Here is a 19,473-nt window from a genome sequence, read left to right on the forward strand (position 1 = left end):
AATCAATTCTCTATTAAACTCTTTTCTGTATTGGATATGCAGGATCACTTGTTTGTTCATACACCAGATCCAGAGAGCAAACATACACAACCCAATATTTACCGTCAGATGACTGCAGTAAAAATCATAAAAAGGGTAAAAGGTGTTTCAAAGCCAGGAATTTATTCTTCATGAAGCAATCTTGTTACAAAACTGGATCTCTCCAATCCTGTTCTCTACCATGATTTTTTGTTTCAGCTGAGAAATTTTAGTACTGCTATTGTTGGAACACATGGGGAAATAATAACCCTTGTTAGGCTATTAAAATTACTTTAAGCCCTATTAGTAAAAAAAAACAACCACTCATCATCTCAACAGCGTTTGGAGACCAAGAATGATCTATGTGTTGGGGAAACGCACATCAACAAAAGCTGAGGTTTAACTTCTCCATCTTCAGCAACCTCATTCGGAGCCTGACCTGAAACCAGAGTTGCTCCTAATATAGAAAAGGCCAGTTGGCATGCATGCTGTGTACAAGACAACATCTTTGTTGCAAGCAGAGGCAAGGTGTCTGCCAAAGAAATAATTATCTAGGAAAAATAAACCTGTGGTCCTTCAAAACAGGTCCAGATCTTTTTTTTTTGGGGGGGGGGGGAGGCATTAAGCCCTGCCCTGGTACTTCTCTCTGGGCATTTAGGCAATGCTTGTGAAGGTTGAGCAAGAGCTCTGCCAAGGGCAAGTTACAAAAGTTGCCACAGTAAGGGCTGGGCTGGGCCAACTCAGTTGAAACGATAATGCACAGATCCTCATTCTTTGCAGAAACAGCTCTTGGGCCCTGTGCTCAGGCTACAGAAAGGCCAGAAGTGGGTCACCACTGATGGTGCCAGCAAGCACAAAGGTCAGCTTCACAGCTTCTGTAGCTACTCGACTGCCAGGCTTGTATCTTCTCCCAAAGTCAGATGGCAGTCACCCCGGGCATCCTTTGCTCTAGCCAAGGGGGCACAAGCCAATGTGATTAATAGGCTAATGAGACAAAAAAATAAGCTGTGTTTGTGTGTACTGTATGACAAACAGTAAAGAATAGCAACACAACCGTGAGAATCTGGTACTTGCCAGCAGTCAATATGCTGCAATTGGGAACACTTTAAATAAGGCACTTGCTGTTCAAGGAGGCCCAGGGCACCTTCTGCCTTTCAGCTCAGTTTTGGGGGATGTCGCCAAGGATAGAATTGCAAAGTACCAAGCCTCTCTGCTCCTTCCACCTTAGAAGCAGGTGGCAGCCCAGTGCAGCTGAGCACCTGGCCATAGAGTTGCAGCTGCTCTTTCTCCTAGCCACACTCGGCTACAACTCCAGCCCTCGGCCACTGTAGCTATTGCACGGAAGTCCTTCAGGCTGGCTGCGGAAGGTGGCACCCCTCCAGGCTTTGATGCTGTTTAATTTCTACAGTGGCTCAGATACTTTCTTGAAATTGCAGGGAAAATACATGATGTGCATGTCAGTGATGTGCATGCACAAGGGGAAAAGGGAGCTGTGTGCTCCTTTGTCCTAGAAGCACCCGTTTTGGCCCTTTTCTCCCCCCCACCCCTTCCCCCCCAGTAAGCAAAGGGATTCCCCCCCCCCCCTCAAGGCTTCCTGTGGAAGTTACAGAAAGCTCCCCTTGTGAACCAGCCTGGGCTGGTGCATATCCTCTTTCCACAGCATACATCCAAGCCTGCTTGAGTTCAGCTAAAGCCTCTTGTGAGAAGGAGAAGCAAAGAGAACTGTAATCAGCCTGCAGGTGACAAAAGTGCTTCCGACTGAGCTATCAGCCAGCTCAGTCCCACCCAGAGTTCCCCCTCGTGATTCCGGTCGGGAACTGGGTGCCAGTGGTGCAGGCTGCCTCCTCTTCTTGGGCAATAAATGGGCCGTAGGAGGTTGGCCACCCTGTTCTTTGCTCACTGTCTTGTTCTCCGCAATGGTCCTTTATCCTGAATGCAGGTTTTAGGACGAAGAGCTGGTGGGAGAGAAGAGAAGGCTACCCTCAGCTGTGATGTCTTTACCCGTTGGAAGAAACCTCCAGCCATCACGGGAAAGGCAACCAGACTACCACCCTTTACCATCCCTGCTAACCAAGGTGGACCAACCTGGATCAGCAGCTCCCTTTTGCTTCTTTCTGGAAGAGGATATAAGCTGGCTCTCATTCATCAGTCGTACATCCTGGTCCTCTATCTGGTTGCTGTTGAGCCAAAACGATCAAAGAGGTCAGTGGATTTCCTGAACATTCAAGGAGAAGGTCATTTTTGGAGTGGAACTATCTGCAAATCGTACCCTCCCTACTTATTCCATTCTCAAACAATGACCCTGATTTGATGGGGGATGTGTACCGCTGTGGCTCCTCTCTTGTACCCCCTAGGGGCACCCGCACCTCTGCAGCCAGGTCCTCGGTGCCAATCAGCAAAATGAACAGGGAGCTGAAAGAGCAGATGGGTTTGGCACAGGAACATTCTTGTATGAAAGGATTATCTAGCATAGAAAGGCTCTCTCACGGAAGCTCACATCAGATCATGCTTGTCTAATTAGATACTTATTGTTTGCTTTTATCTAACCAACGTTAGATAAGACATAGGCAGATTTTTTTTGTTATTGATGTTTAATATTACTCAGGATTAAAAGTAAGTTGAAAATGATCAGAGGAAAATTATCACCTGCTCCGTAGAGAGTTATAAATGTATCCACACACCTAACCATGGTGCTCCTCTCCTGCCAGCAGATCTTCTCGTCCTCTGTAAAGAGGAAAGTGTGATGGGGAACGACAGGGTCACAAGTAGGAAGAATGCCAGGGACCAGATGGCTCACCATATCGAGGATGCCGTTGTATACCAGCAAATCATCCACAAGGAGCTGGGTCCCAAAAAGAGGGGGTAAAAAGTTGGAGGATCTGATAATCACAGAAATGAATTTGCACCTTCCAAGACGCCAGAGGTGCACTTAGTCCCCAACCCAGGCAGGAGGCTTGTACCCCAAAGGGAGAGAAAGATGGACACACATCTGCCTTCTTCCCCCCCCAAAAAAAAAATTCCAGCCCCCATTTTAAGCTCTACTGCTTCACAAGTCGTCTCTCTGTACGAATGCTGAATTAGAGATGCGGGATGAGACAGTTTTTAAACAGGTACTTACTCCAAATTCCTTGACTCCTCTGTGGGGAGTTTTTGCATAATTCCATAGCTTGATCATGGAAATGGTAGTTGGCAAGTCAAAGATAATGTAAACTCGATTCACCTACCACCAGGAATGAAGCAGAGAAGAAATTCTTTCACCAAGAGAAATCTCAGTGAGGACTATTTAACTCCAGTCAGAAATATTTTGTGCATGTTTGAAACTAAATCTGATTAACAGATTAAAGTTTCTTTGGGCTGTGAAATTGAATGTGGATCAATGCTCTTCCTCCTCCCCTGTTAGTGAAAGAAAAAGAAAAATGATGCTGTCCAGGACATCACATAACAAGTAAACAAACCAAGTGTGGGTGCGAGAGCAAACGTCTTTACTCAGAGGAAGAAAGAATATGTACGTACATACGTACACAAGTACCAAGACAATAACAGTGGACATTGCAATACCTGGAAACAGTAGAATAGAAGAAAAAGAGCTGGAGAAAATTACAAAGTGTAAATGCCCACAAATAGAAGTAAAACATCTGCAGCAAAAGAAAGCAAAGAATGATAGGGTCCAATCCCAGAACACTGAAGCACCACTTGAATACCATTGTGGCAGTGACAAAATTGCAAAAGGCAGCTTGAGTTGGAACAGCTGACATCCTGAGCTGACACCTTTAACACCATCAAAGAACATCTGCCAATCATAGGTCCTTAGGAAGGACTCAATAGATGGACAAAAATGCCAAATCCAGTCTAAACATCTGGCTGACTATGCAACCAATCTCTTTTTCCCTTAAAGACCACCCACTCCCCAAACCCCAAAAGAGGATATAGTAATTTTCCAAGCCCTGATGCTTCTTCCACAAAACCCAGAGGAAGCACCCAAATAAGGCAATTAGAGGCTCATCCATCAGCTGTTGGGGCAGCTGTTCACCTGGTCTTTCGGACAGAGTGTCAGTCAATGCACATGACAGCATGCAAGAGGGAAGCATACCAGCCCTGGCAGAATTGGTGCGAGCCACATGTGCCTTCCATCATTGCTGTGATTTACACCATCAATGAGTTTGTCTGGTGTTCGAATATCTCCATGTACTCCCTCCAGGACATTGACGCTGTCTGGAAAAGCTGCAATGTCTGAAAAAGGGCATCCATCAAGGAGAGCATCTGGCCTAGATGGTCTCCCAGCCCCGTTGTGCTGCAAAGCCCCACAGCCTCTTGAGATATCTGCAGAAGCAAACAAGGCTGGGGGTCCTGCTTGGGCCTTTGAAGGCAGAGGAGGAGAAAATTCCAGCTGCACCATAAAAGAATCATGGTAGGAGCAGCTGGCAGCAGGCAGAAAGACCATGCTCCCCTGGGCCTCCAGGGGCCCTGCTCTGGCCAGCTTTCTCTGGCTTGGCTGTGAGCTCTAGGGGAAGGAGGCACCCTCAGAAATGGTTCTGTCTACGTGGCAGAAAGGATACTGTTCTGATTTAAAAGAATCTTCTCCCCTTGTTCATTATACAGCTCCAGCCCGTTCAAACCAATGTAATATGGATCTCCCCAACTTGTGAGTAGCTGGAACTGGAAGATGACTGATGGAAGTTATTGAGAAAATACGTCTTTGTTAAAATACTTCCAGCTGACTTTTATTCCTTGGGTATCTGCGGCAGGTGGAAAAACCCTAAAAGCCAGCCTTGTGGAAAACAAGGGCTGTGATGTCTGCAGTGAGGGGTATGGCAAGGAGGAACAGCTGGGCACTGATGGGCACCCAGGGAAGCTGGGAATAAAATGGGGCACCTCTTAGGAGGGCAGCCTGCAGAGAGCCCCTGACATCCTCCAGCCCGGAAGTACAACCGAAGGCCAAAGCCAACTCCACAGAGAAGGATACACCCACATGGCATTAGTGGTGCTTCGTACTCCATGCTGCCTTGCTCCCTCTTCTTCACTTCGCTCCTGTCCAGTGAGGATGGAGACTGTCACAGCACTGTGAGATGCCATCATTACTAGCCACAAAAGCCATTTGGAAATGACAGTTGTCATCCAGTGGAACAATCGGTTGCCCAGACTCACCGCTCACATGCCGGAGTAACTGTGGGGCCCAAAAGGTAGTTGATGAAGAGGATCTCTTGAGCAAAGTCAAAGTGACAGTTGCCTGGTCCTTTTCGAATAAGAAAGCCCCCTGGAGGGGAAATGCAGCAGCCATCCAACCACACGTGGACCATCTTTGCCTGGAGAAAAGCAGAAAACCAGGAAATAGTACCCACTGTGGAACTAGAATCACCTGCTATCAACACTATTAAAAGCGAGCTCTCTCACCCATCACGTTACCTCCCAGCATGCTACCCAAAGGTTGAGCAGAGCAAAGAGGTGGGAACGGCAGGGAGGATCTGGCTCCTGTCTTTGTCTGCCTGACGTTTCTTGGAGAGTTCTGCACTGGGCCTTCCTTACCCCTCGATAGGTGTCCTCAGGAGATTTGTTGTAGTTCCAGATGCGAAGCCCTGCGATGTTTTCTACTTGGGTGAAATGGATGGTTACCAGGTGATCTTCTCCAGGGCAAAAGGGAATGAGCCACATGTGGGTATCTTCCATAGTGATGTTTTTTCCATCAATCAATCTAGGAGGAAGCACAGAAAGTGGCTGGGGAGGGAATTTGGATACGTACACATTTATTGCAGAAATTTATATGCCAGGCCACTTGCTTTGCAGTTAATAGCATTTCAACCTCTCTTCCGTACCAGGAAATCTCCACTAGTTTTCAATATCATGGTTCCTGGGAGCTGGAGATTTTCTGGAGAACCACAATAAACAACATCATCCTGAAATACTATCAGTAGCAGCCTACATCTGCCTTATGCATAAGCTTCCCGTCTCTTGAATGATGCTCACTTATCTAAGGTCCTTGAATCATCCACATACTCCACAAGATCATTGAGATCCTGAGGGGAAGCAGAGAGCTGATCCACAGAGAATGGGATTGCTTGGCCATCCTTTCCAACCACTTCAAGCCCTGTCAGTCCAAGGTAATGTGAATCACCCCAAGAAGCGGTAAAATTCAGCAGCAGGCCTGGAAGGAGATGGAGGAAGCACAGGATCAGCTTCCAAGTAGATATTAATCTTACTGCAAGAACAAACTGTAGCACAAAAAGGAACTAGACAGTTACTCCACTCCTCTCCAATGAAATGGATCCTAGTTATAAAGGAATGGTCACCTTGGGGTTCTATGTTTTTAACTGTAAGCCAACCAGTCTATGAGAGTGGGCAACTATAATAAATTTAAAACAATATTAATAATAGGAATTATAAAGATAGTACGAATAGTGCTAGGCACCTTGGGTGCAACCACCTGGAGCACCACGTGAACGCCATCAGCATTGCTAAAATCACCCTCAGTCAATTGCAACAGGCAGCTCCGCTTGGAACATCCTATGACAGCACCTTTAATACCACTGAACAGCATCTGCCTCTCCCAGGTCCTTGGAAGGATGATAGGTGACAAAAATGCCAAATCCAGTCTAAACGTCTGGCTGACTGCAACCAACTATAATAATAATCAGGAGGAATCCAGTACCAGACAAAAGCAGGGCCGAGCTACTAGAGGCATACATTTGTGTGCTGTATTTGTGATTAAAAATCTCAGAACAGTTAGCAATTAACAAAAACATTCAAAATATAAAAATATAATATTTTCAATCCTGCAGCATTCATTCAGAAAAGGGCTAAGTAAACAGGAGAGTCTCTCAGAGGGCAGTAAAACCTGCAACTGTAGGTGCAAAAGTCACAGGTTTCAGATGAAAGAGCACTCCAGGGTGCCAATGTCATACTAGGCCCTGGGGCTCTACAGTTTTTTGGCATGGAACAAGACCTCCACAAAAAACCGCCACACTTGGCCCAGCCTCTGTCTGAGAGAAAGAGCACACGTTATTCTTCGTCTGCTCCACAAGCTACGCTGGTTGTCGGTTCCAATTCAAGGTGCTGCTTTGGACCTTTAAAAGCCATTTGTGGCACAGGGCTGAGTTACTTGAGGGAGCGTCTCTTCCCGATTACTTCTGCCAGCCCCATCAGGACTGGGTCCCGTCTGCTAAGGAATCATGCTTGGGGAGACCCAGGAGACGGGCACCCACCCTGTGGCACATTCTCCCTCTGGTGTGAGAGTATATATAGCTGTTATAACCATTAGGGATTGATTCTTCTTTTGTTAAAATATTGAACTTTTTTTTAAAAAAAGGTTCCCTGCGCCCAGAAATCAACAGCACATTGAGTGAAGAACCCATCCGCCCAAGCACCCCAGTTCAGAAGACAATGAAGATGGGAAGAGGGGACGTACATTTTCCAGAGTAGATTCCAGGTTCTTTGCTTGTCACGACCTCGGAGAGGGAATCTGACCCTGCAATTTGCTCCTGACTCTAAAAAAGTTTGGATAATCGAGGGGCAAGTCAGAACAAAATCAATCAATTTCTTTTGATTGCAGTAGGAACATTCTGAGACATACAGCAGAGTCCTTTAAAATGTAAGCAGTTGGAATAAAATACAAACATCTCAAGCTGTCAATTCCAGAAAAGTGTTTCAAGAGTAGGACATTTTCAAAGCCCTCTTAATTCCCAGAGAAAACCCCCTTTCACAGCTGGAACTCTCACCAGCTTGTCTTCTGTCCTGGAACCCGCCTGAGTGAAGGGCCTCTCATCTCCTTCTCCATCAGCTGTTCTCGGCCTCTTCAGCTCCTCCTCGTAGCCCAAACTGTTCCTACTTTCAATTTCCTCCTCACAGGACTCATCGTAACAGTAAATGGCCTCCAGAATGTCCTCATCTGTTGTGAACAGGATGGTGTCTCCAAATTGCTCTGGACCTGAAACATTTTGAACTTTATGGTGACAATATCCACAAGATTAAGAGCTCCTCCCTCTCCCTTCCCCTTCTTGGCAGTAACGTTCATGCAAGGAAGGAGTTAATATCCACAAATGAAAATCTTAAATCTGTATTAAGGTAGTGCCTTGATCCAGCTAATTGAAGTCAGAAGCCTGTGTCTGCAATAAAGAGAAACAGGCTATAAGGAAAAGGTTAGAATGTCTGCACCAGGTTAGAGTTCTAAATGAACTTGCCTTCTGCAGAGGTCCTGTCAGGTCTAGGACTAATATATGCTTTGGCTGTAGACTACCAACTTGTTACAACTTCATTTATTTTGACTTATTGGTCTTATATCTGGCCCCGTCAGATGGCCCTGGCTTCCTGTATGAGTGGACAAAGCCACAGAGCATCCAAGATTCTTACACCAGGCAATCGTGAATACAAAAGCCAGACACTGGAATACCTGGCAAACAAAACCAGAAAGGCTGGATAAGATTGTTCTCCCAGCTTACTATTGGCCTTGATGAAAAGTCTACTTCTCTTGTATAATTAACAGAGGAAAGAAGGCTGGCTGGCTAGTTGGATGACCAGAGCCAAGATCTACCAGCCATTGCCCCTCCCTCTTTGAAAAGGCAAGTTCAAAATCAGAGATAGTTTGCCCCCTACCTCCAGCGAGTGTCCCTGAAGCCTTGGCAATTTCTCCTTGGAAAATGCAGCGTTCATCCAGGAGAATGGAGAGGTCCTTCACCCCCCGAAAGGAATGGATGCGAGACTTGTTGTAATTCCAGATGCGAATCATGGCTACCTCGCATGACTTTGCAAAGTCCAGGCAAATGCAGTGGGACTTCCCTGGAGTGAAGGGAGCCAGCCAGAGGTGCATGTCATCCTGTGTCCGGTTCACTCCATCCAGCAGATTAGTTACAACCCGGGGGTCTTTGCCATACGCAGCCAAGATGTTGATATCAGGCGGGCTGGCTGTGATTTTCACAATCTGGATGGGCTCACCTTTTGAGCTAAACAGCTCAAGTCCATTCAGACCAACATAGTGCCTGTCTCCCCAGGTTGACTGGATATCAAGTTTTAAGTGTTGACCATGAGGTAAAATGGGGATTTTAAATTCGCTCTCATCCTCCAAGTCTAAGCAGTTGTCGTCCTTCTTCTGCGCTGGCAACCCCCATGTCTGGTCCTTTATTCTGAGCTTCTGAGCTTCTTGCCGGCTAATTTTCTGCTGATGGAGAAACTCATCAAAAATGTCACCTTGGAAATCCATATTGGATATTCGACCACGATGCGAATGATTGAATTTCAACAACGAATTCCAAGATTCCTGCAGCATGTGCTCCTGAGAAGTGCCCCACTTGGCTCTTGAGGGCCTCGTGCTGCCCTTGGCAGGGAAGGGCTCGTCTGAAAGGGAGAAAGTAGTATCAGATGATGAAGGGGAGGCAACTTTTAAACAAAATGTAGAAATAAAATGAAAGCAGCAAGTAGCCAGGAATATTTCTGAATTCTTCAGCTCAGCACAATATTCAAAGAACTGAAGAAGAGCATGGGAAGATCAGATTCTGCTCAAAATGTGGGTAACCAGACAATCCCTAGAAGATCTGAGAGAATTTGACTGGTGGTCATCAGCTCTTACCTTTGTGAAGTGCAGCTTCCTCTGTAGATAAGGGGTGGCTGAATTCTTCCCTCTCTCTGTCTTTAAGGTCTTGGTCAGGGAGAAACAGCTTGGTTGGACCACTGGGTTGATAAAGCAGTGGTTTCCAGGGGCCCAGATCAGGGATGGACCCCTGGGTCTCCTCCGAGGGTCTCTCATCTGCCTCGGGGGCCCCCTTGTCGGGCAGCTCCTCAGTTGGAGAGAGATGGGGACTGCTTCTCTTGATGTTCTCTGAAGGCAGCTGGACTTGTAATCCCAAAGGAGGCAGTTTTTGCTTCCCAGAACTAACTTGCATCTCCCCCTTTGCCTCAGGAGAGGTCAGGATACCAGGGGAAGTAAAATTGGCTGACTGAGAACGTTCTTCCATTTTCTCGCTCAGGGAACTGTCATCCTCAGGGGAGACACCCCTTGCGGTCTCTGGTGAGACGAGGCTGCTGATGTTTGGGTTGGGCTGGAGAGACTTTCCCCATTGGTCAGGATCACTGGTTCTCTCTTTTTCCTCAAGGCAGTCTTCTTTTATGGAAGGCTTTTTCCAACTGAACAGCAGCAGCTCGTCAAGCTCCTCTCTCAGATTTGCAGAAGCCCAATTCTTATCTACCTTTCCATTTAGAGGAAGGGGAAGGTTTGTTGGGAGATCAATGGAGGTGCAGCCGTTGCCATTAGAATCATGAGCCAAGCAGCCCTTCTGCAGCTCCCCAGCAAAGATTAGACACCCATCAACGTATACAATAATATTTCTCGCTCCAATATTCAGATCCTGATGAGACAAAGAAAGACGCTCTGATGGGCAAGCAAAAGCCAACACTCTGAAAACCTCCATATTCTAACATACATGTTTCTAATTGGTAAAAAACTGAAGAGGCCCCTGTTGAGATCTGAGGAATTAAATGTACATTATGCAGAGGAATTGAGTTGAAAAATGGATAGTCTTCCTCCAAGTGCTCATCTGGCTTAGAATTTGGGATGGGTCCTGGGAGACGGCTACATGGTTATTTCTCATGTATAACCTTCAGTAGTGGGGCAACCTTCTGTTTCCCATGTTCTCACCCAAAGCTGCTCCTCCAAGTTCTTCGCTCAGAAAAGGAGAATGGCAGAGAAAAGTAAAATGCTGAACCCTCCACTTTTGGCACATATATCTCTGAGCAGGAACAAGGGGATTTGTTTTGGGGGTTGCACTGTAAGAATCAATCTGACTAGCACAGCCTTTTCTCCTAATATGGCAGAACGGAGAATCCATTTTGGGTTGAACATAATTTAGGATGGCATGTTAAACTCTGCTCGGTGAGAGTTGCCTGGATTTTCCCCACAAAGTATTTCATTCTGGGTTGAGCAACTGACCTCCCTCCCTTTTTTTGACCTTCCCTGTTTCCTGAGAACAGGGCTTCCCACTTGCTGCCCAAGAAAAGATCTCTCAAAAGACAGGCTCGCTTCTCCACACATCTGGAAAGGTCAGTCATCAGCCACAAAGGTGCAAGACTGAGCTGAAGAAGTCAAATGGAGTGCTTCTAATTCAAATGCTATTTATAAACCTTGGAAAATCACATGACAATTCCATGAGCAGGTTGTTTGGTACAAGGGTAGACACACATATACACCTCTTGCTAAGCACACAGCTGAAAACAAGCCCTAAAGGATCAGCATTTGCTTTTCTCTAATCCAGCTCGGAAAATCCTCTTTGCCTCACTACCTGGAGCCAAAGCAAACAAAGCAGCTTTCTCTACAAAATATATCAGAATCAGGGAAGCAGAAATGTCCCCTAGGGGATTTGGCTGTGGTTCCTAGAATAACCTCGCTCCCTCTACAAATAGGCATAGCATGTCATCAGTGTCACTCTTGGGACAGCTGGAGTTCCCAAACTGAAGGGGAAGGCTTCTAAAAGAGCCAGGCGTGAAGGAGGTCGGCATGTGAACAGATCCCTTTGTACAAAAACATCGTCAAACATTTCCAGCAGCAACATAACGCTTCAGCCTTGCTTCCAAAATAGAATAATTTCAACCTCATGTTAAAATTAAGCCAAATAAAACAGTTAACACAGTCGTGGCTGCTTGCCCCCCTCCCTTCTCCTTCCCCTGTTCTAGAGCGCGTTAACTAAGTATGAAAAGCCAAAGCTCAGATGCCAGAGACCAGAGCAGTCACTTACATCATGAACGGTCGGGCTGTAATTCCAGATCCTGATTCTGGATAGGCCAAAGTCTCCTGAGAGGCTGGTATTTCGGACAACGAAGTACAGCTGCACTGGAGGCTGGAAGAGGCATGACCAGGGGAGAAGCTCTCTGGAGATCTATAACACAAGGAAGCTGATGGTTGGCCCATCACCCTGGAGCAAAGCACAGCACTGGCTCTGGGGGCCCTGAAAGAAGCCAGCGAGATGAAAAGCTGTGTGCTTCCTCTGGCTTCTTCTGTCTTTGAGCAAGCAGAGTCTGCTAGAAAGTGTGAGGCCAGTTCCAAGGCTGACCTGCTCAGCCTAATCCGCTTTAGTGCTAGTTAGAATACCAAGGGGCTACCAGTGAGAATTAGCAGGGGCTGACATATCTGATCACCTCCTCTCTCCTAGGAAGGAATCAGTAAGCCTAAAAAAACTCCTAGTCTCGCTCCTATAGAACATGTCAGCTCAAAATTTTATCATACATTTATCATACAACTATAAGTGAGAAGATACGTCTCTGTCTCCTCTATTTACTGAAGTTCTTAAGCTTGTTATTAAAGCTGACTTCTGAACTCACGGCTGCTGTGCAATCCACAGGCCCTGGAACTCGACTGCGGTAAGTGGAGTAGGTTTGGTTCTTTGCAACAGCTAGCAAAACCAGCAGCTTTAGTTCCAAATTAACCACGGCCATCACAGCCCTGAGAAGAAACAGAACCCAACATCCCACCAAGGGGTGGAAAGCTGTGCAAGAACCCAGGAACACTTTTGCACAGCTCCAACTTGGACACCAGCTGTTTTAGAAATAAACAGCCCCTGGGCCAGATTCACTTGGTTGAGATGAAGGGCCATAGAAATTTAATAAATAAACGTGTGCAAAATTACGTCTGCTGTTCCTTGAAAATCAACAGTCGGAGGCTTACATTTGTGCTTTGGTTAACTAAGTAGCTCAGTTCTCCAGGTGGATCTGCATGCCGAATGTCCACATCGTGAGGTGACACAAACACTCTCTCAAAATTCAAATCAAAGAACTCCACTTCTGTCAGACCCACACGGGACACGTCTCCCCAGTTGGAGAGGATCTCTATAGTGATATAGATGGCATCCCGGACCTCCTTTTCCAATCCCACATAGTCCTAAAAAGAAAAATTCAGAACATCACTGAGATCCTGATCTCACATTGACCTGAACACGACACACACGACAGTGCCAAAGAGACCTGGAGGGGCCCAGATGGATCCTGTCTGGCTTCCTGTAGGGGGTGGCCCACGGCTCAAGCAAGCCTTCCCCTTTACTCCAACACCAGGCACAGAGCGTAAGTATTCCAACTCCACATTTCTGCTCTCATAGTCTATGGACGATGCGCTGGAATGCCCTGTTTTGCAGAGGAACTCACATCCTCTTCAGGACCATCCAACAAATCCTCATTGTTGCTAAGTAACACAACTGGGATGAAGAGAGGAAACTACAGTTCAAAATTGTGATTTGCTTCCTACCAGGACAGGAAGCTCCAGCTGTCCAAAATCCGAAGCTGCAGGGCCATGGCAGACAGACAGAGCCTCGGTCTTTTGCAGAGCTTTGAGAAGTTTCTTCTGTTGCCTAAACATTGAAGAGACCATAGGAAAAAAGTGAAAAAGTCAGTGCTTTTTTCTTCGGACCCAGAAGGGCCGTTGATCTGAACTCATTCAGATGCTCGGAAACTCTTAAGACAAGGTAGAAGATGAGAGTTGTGAACAATCCAGCCCTGCTTTTCTTCTTAAACGGCTCAAGCCCGAATGCCCAGACACGAGCCATCAGCAACTCAAAAGAGAAAATATGCCATTAGTTTTATTGATAAAGAATACTAGTGCAAGTCTGCAGAATATTGAATATAAACCAAGAACCAGCAAGCTGAGATGCTGTTCCTTGTGTTGCTCAGAGCACAAGGTTCACGCTTCATTATGAAAGTACCGATGTCTCAAATTTTTATGAAGAACCTAGCTGTCTCCAAATCGCCTTTTGCCGTCCCATACCCCAACCTACGGCCTTCACAGACCCCTTTTGCAGATGAGGATACTTGTGCCCATGTTGCCTTCCGGATGTCCTAGTAATCCGATGCGATGGAGAGCAGAACTAGCAGGGCATCCCCATGCAGAGATAAAAGTATTTTGCACCCGAGAATGGACTCAAAGGATTCAAAACGGCCACCTGTTTTCCAGAAGTCCAGTTTGTCCCAGGGCTGTGGAGATAACTGCATCCTCCTGCTGCTCTGGAGGAACGTTCACTGTTGCAGAACCGGAAGCCAGCAGTGACTGCACAGAAGGGAAATAAGGACAAACTCAGAAAAGAACTTCAGTCTCCAGGCAATGGAGCTGGGGACTGGTCTGAATTGGGAGGTCAGTATGTGCGGAGAACTCCCACGCCCTATTCAAGCAGTCAACGTCCCTCACAAGGACTCTTGGCAGAGAATATTCTATCTGTCCTTCCTTTCACAAACCACAATCGGCAACTAGATGGTTCTGGACAGCGATTCTACAAATATCAGCATGGTCAATTTTTAATAAGATTCTGCCACGGCCACACAGTGCGTGTGCTTGTACACACAGGAGCTTCCTTTTCAGGAATGGAAAAGATTTATAATTCAGCCTCACCTCCAGGCAAGCAGGAGGGCTTCTCTTCTTTGAAAGTTACTACTCTCTTCCTGTCACTAACAGCTTCTAAAATGTTAAATGATAAGACTACAGAAAGGAGACAGAATTCCTCTTAAGAAAACCAGTTTCTATTTCATCTGGGGGGGAAAATTCTAGGAAGCCAAGGAAAAGAAAACCTTTCTTGACATTGGACAGGGCGCACGGTCCATTTCAAGGCAAATGATTGCAAAGCAACATTTTGGAAGAACATCCTGATCCTGTCAGATCCCAAATAGTCGGCTTCCGTGGCAGAGGCCAGACGGAGCACGGAAGGCGATGCCCGGCCACCTGCTGTAGCTGTCTTTGAATAAGACATGTCCCCCGTGCTGCTACTGACCTCGGTAGAAACCTCCAGCTGCCTGCAGAGCAGCTCCTTTTGCAGCGTCTCATTTTCTGCTTGCATAGCTTTGAGGACAACGGAAGCAGCATTTGCTGGATCCTTCTTCTCACACACATTTTTCCGAACAGCTGAGAGTGGTCTTTCTGACCGGCTTATTGGTCCTAACGTCCAAAAGAAGCAGAAAATATTTTTTGAGCCCTTAGTCAGAGGGAAGCAAGTTGGGCCTGAAATATCCCCACGGTAAGACTCTCGAGCCATAGGAAACTCCTATGAAAGCATAGAAACTAACAAGAGCAAAACTTAGTGGCAGCCCAAACGGATGTCAGAGAAATAATGCAGTCTTCTGGGAAGGAGTTGGTCCCTGGTCCCAGCCAAGGCTAACAAGATCCCACCAAGTGAGAAGGTATGGCATCTGAAGACCCTACGAAGCCTCTTGTGTTACTCCCACAGAATGGGCCAAGCAAAACCTGATGATTCTGGGCACCCATATTTCAAGAGTAGCAGAAAAATTAAGATGGAGAATGTAAGTGTTGAACAGGCTGTAATTGGCAAATGTAGAAAGGCTGAATGTGGGAACAGCTTTACTAAAGGAAAATTAAGGTGTTGTGAAAAACAGAATGAATAAAGAAATATTTTGGTGATGTTGATGCTGAACTATAGTTGTGCACCAAGAAAAATAAGGAGAGTGACAGGGAAAGAAAAGAGTAGAAATCAAAATGCTAATTAACAGGAAGAAAATTGAGTAAAGTAAGACATTTGGCTGGCAGATTCTCAAACCAATGTTCTAAAACGCAGCTTCCACTCTAAGGTCTGACCAACATCTAAGGAAACCTGCCATCCCAATCCAGAGAATCATACTAGGCGCAATCCTCTCTTTCTGTCCAGTAGAGAGAGCTTTCTGCCTAGCCAAGGAGGTCTCCAGGGGCTACAAGCATCAGAGAACTAACATGAATGTCAACACATTCTGAGCATGGCCTTGTTCAGAGAAGAGAAATGACAGGCACATTTCAACTGCCCTTTCACCAGTGCAGCTTCTGTATGCCTGTCAAGCTCTTAAGGGGGCCACTTAGAAACCATCTCTCTTACTGGAGGCGGTTCCTTCCTGCTCTTCCAGGCACCGATGACCTGCAGCCGCCGAACTCATGGGCTTGATGGGAATGTAGGTTTCAGCAGTGCCCTTCCTTTTTGCAGAGAGACTTTGCTCCTTCTTAATGCCTGCAGGAAGAGCAGATACCAAAACCAGGAACTTATTCTAAAGGCAGTCAGCATCCAGCACAGCCTTCTCAGGCCGTCTTTAAGACCGGGGGCTAGAATTACACTCAAAGGCAATCCCTGCCCTCCTTTATCAGGCACATAAAGGAGCCTTTCTTTTGAGGATTGCTTCAGGGCCAAGCCAGCCAATGTACTTTTTGATTCTGAAAATAAAAAAACAATCAGCATGGTACTGGATTTATCCAGGCAATTTTTAAAATACTTTTTAATGAAGATTCAATAACAATGGTAAAAGACAATATACAGTAAGCTCTCAAAAATAAAAATAAACAAAGCGAGAATAAAAGGTGCAAAGGAAAAAAAAGAAGAAATAAGAAAAAGAGAAAGAAATACTTAAAGAAGAGACTTCTAATCTTCATCACAAAGAGGACACACAAAATTAGTAATTCTCCACCTGGGTTATAAGTGGACCTACCTGGGCTGTTTGGCTTGAATTCCAACACGAAAGGCCCAGTGGCCAGAGCAGAGCCTGTGCCAGACAGAGGAGAGCGAGCTGCTTTGGCAAGAACTGGCTCAGCAGTCCCTCCCAGACATGCCGCAGGTTCTTTCTTCTCAGGGACTTCAGTGGGAACCTCCTCCTCAATGGAGTCAGAATCCTCGGAAGAACGTTCCCCTTTCACCTGTTTTTGGCTCCTGGCAAACTCCAAGCTTTGTCGGAGTTCCTGGCATAAAGAGAAGGAGCTTAGACATCACTCCAACATCTCCAGATATTACTGGAGGAAGACTTGGGAGGGCCATTGCCAATCACTGCAATCAATGCAGACAGTTCAAAATTATTTTGTCTTAACTTCTTTAAACAGGATTTCTTCTGCTTTGAAGAAAACATCTGATTTAAAGTAAAATCTGGATGTAAATGTAAATGGATAAATCTGCATTCATAGTTACTTGAAACTTAATTATCACCAATTACCAAATGAACTGAGAAAAAAACACAGATATCAAATAGTTTGGTTGTAATGTCATATATGAAAATAAAAATAAAAGGAGAAATGATACAAAATCTGTGTGATGAGGAGAGTTAAAAAGAGGTAGTTTTCTTATTTTGGATTAGAACCCCAAAACCTCTCGCGCCCTTACCTAACCATAGCTAAAATACGGAAGTTGTGACAATGGCTGCCAACTAGAACGGGACAGGGAGATTGCTAAAGGTAGTTATCCATGATGGCTAGTTAAACCCACCCAGATGAGAATCTGAATGCCAACTGCTGGGCTGGGGAGCCTGCTGCTTGAGAAAATATGCCTTTGATCTGATCTGCAAGATTCCCTCGATATCCTTCTGCTCTATCTTTCTGACATGGTCTTGAAATCCACAAGAAGCAGGGCTATTTTGCCCAAGGTTGTTTTCTAGGGGGAAGGAAAGAATGCTTCCAAATTCCTGTGCTGGTGATTCATCTTTAATAATCAGATTATTTGATCCAACAGATCTATTTACCTGGGAACTACCATTCTCTTCATAGTCAGTTGTCTGCAGATCTAAACTTTCATCAGATTCAAAATCCTCGGAATACTCGCAAGGAGGAGCAATGTAGAGCCTAGATCCAGTTTCTGTCTTGATCTGCACAGCTTTCTGAAAGATTGAGAAAAATCAGCACACAGTACGTTACTATTACAGCCTTGAGGAATAAATTGTTTTTAGAACTGTAGCCATCACCTAAGTCAGGAACTGTTATAATCAGACCTGATCCTGACTGGCTCCATAACTCTGTCCTTGTTTTTATTTTAGGATCACTTTTATGTTTTCCAACCAATATTTGTTCTCAGTGCTCTTCTTTTATGTCTTGTCTATGACTGGACTTCTAACCTTTACAATGCTCTATTAACAAACTGAAGAATGCTGCATGCCTAACACATCACTTCATTCATTTACATTTGTTGCACGCTGTTGTAATCCAAAAAGATACCAGGATGGGAACTGTAGTGCTCCCTCTTCTTTTTTCATACCTGGAGCCACTCCCGGCGCTGGATGTTACTAGGTGCACTTTGGATGCTCCTCTCTTGCTGCTCTCCTTGTTTTAAAAGGTCTTTGGTACTCACAGCTGAAAGGAAATGGGGAATAGTATGAGTAAAAGCATCAAAGTCCAGATACCCTGCATAGCGGATGGATTTATTTATTATCATTATTAGTTTCTATTCCTACCCTTTATTCTGATTTTTTTATTGATGGCTGCCATGTACTGATTCAACTTCTTCATTAAGCTCTCCACTATTTTAGAACCCTCAGGGTATTTTTCTGTGAAGTGACAGTAGCTCAGCCTTTATGGTGGACCTTTTGCTCCAATCTACAGCCTTGTGTGCCACTTGACTGGCTATCATCTGCATAGGTCACTGCTTATCTCAAAGTAAAGGAAACGTGGAAAAGGTCTGCAATGGTTCAAACCTGCCAGGATGGATACTAATCCTTTCAACTTCAGCATAGACCTTTGAGACTATATGGTGCATATGCCTTGCTTCATTACAGCGTATACAGTAGCTCAATGACAGCAATTATTCTGCTGCTGCTTCCTCCTACTTTCTAAGCCCTTTTCCAAGCAGGGGAGCTGTGGAAGCTGCCAGAGGGGAAAAGCCATCACTTCCTATGCCACAATTCACACAGGTGGTATCCCTACCAGGAACCCCATGACTGAAAATGGAAACTGAAACAAGCTGAGGAAAGTCTGGGGGATTTACTGCAAGTGAAGGAAACGTTCACCCGGGTAACGATTAATTCTAATTTATGGATTATTTCTGGCCTTCCATAAATAAATAAATAAGTAAACGAACAAAACCCTCTACACTCAAGGCAATATGACGTTTTCTCAGATTTGATGCTACGTGTGAAATTTCTTATTTACTGTATAAAACTTCTACTTTTCATGTTACAAAATTCCCAGACCGAGGAACCTCAACCAGAGGCGACGCTGATCTCTGGATGGTCGCGACCGGCGAGGAACTCACGGTTCGCCCTGGCGGTTCGCGCGCCGCCGCTCCCGAGCAGGGCCGCCGGAGAGCTGACTTTGCGGCCGCGGCTCGCCTCCGAGTTGGCGCCGTTCACGTACAAAGTGAAGCCCTGCTCCAGCTGCTTCAGCCGGAGCTGCAGAGGGTCCTTCCTCTCCAGGGCCTTCAGGATCCTGGAACCGAAAACACGGCTTGTTGCTGGCGACGGCCGGCAGGCGCATGCCCCAGCCCAGCCCTCGCGCGGGCGGCTCACCGGTTCCTCTGCTGCAGCAGCACCAAGTGCTCGTCGTGCTTCTCGTCGAAGTCGGTCACCATGGCCTCGGGTCACGGGCGCCTGCAAGGCGAAGCCTGATGAGCGCCTTCCGAGCCCCGTCCGCTATCTCGGGGCTGCAGGCGGCGGGGCGGCCGGGTGTCCGCGAGAACCGCTGCCGCTCCCTCCCGTCCCCTCCCGGGCCGTCGGGCCCAGCCAGGCGCGGCGAAGCTGCCTCCGCGCCAGGCCCGCCGCCGCCGCCTGTTGGGCCGTTGC

The 19,473-nt window shown here is 46.2% G+C and overlaps 1 protein-coding gene across 1 annotated transcript; it reads right to left on the reverse strand.

The window, feature by feature from the left end:
• Positions 1-140: 140 nt before the first annotated feature.
• Positions 141-19,449, reverse strand: KATNIP (katanin interacting protein). Its single transcript, XM_083373189.1, has 25 exons — positions 19,201-19,449; positions 18,948-19,120; positions 17,955-18,049; positions 17,446-17,580; positions 16,429-16,675; positions 15,828-15,956; positions 14,739-14,902; positions 13,920-14,023; positions 13,229-13,331; positions 12,656-12,868; positions 11,730-11,870; positions 9,572-10,346; positions 8,602-9,381; positions 7,728-7,936; positions 7,418-7,496; positions 5,980-6,157; positions 5,542-5,707; positions 5,164-5,321; positions 4,982-5,046; positions 4,575-4,685; positions 4,109-4,248; positions 3,137-3,238; positions 2,700-2,860; positions 2,104-2,195; positions 141-1,973 (listed from the first exon to the last, which is right to left on the reverse strand). Exons 1-25 carry the CDS (start codon positions 19,260-19,262, stop codon positions 1,915-1,917), a joined length of 4,641 nt encoding a protein of 1,546 aa, XP_083229315.1. The 5' UTR covers positions 19,263-19,449; the 3' UTR covers positions 141-1,914.
• Positions 19,450-19,473: the final 24 nt, after the last annotated feature.

The sequence above is a fragment of the Vipera ursinii genome (assembly GCF_947247035.1).
Source record: "Vipera ursinii genome assembly, chromosome: 13".
Classification (NCBI taxonomy): domain Eukaryota; kingdom Metazoa; phylum Chordata; class Lepidosauria; order Squamata; family Viperidae; genus Vipera; species Vipera ursinii.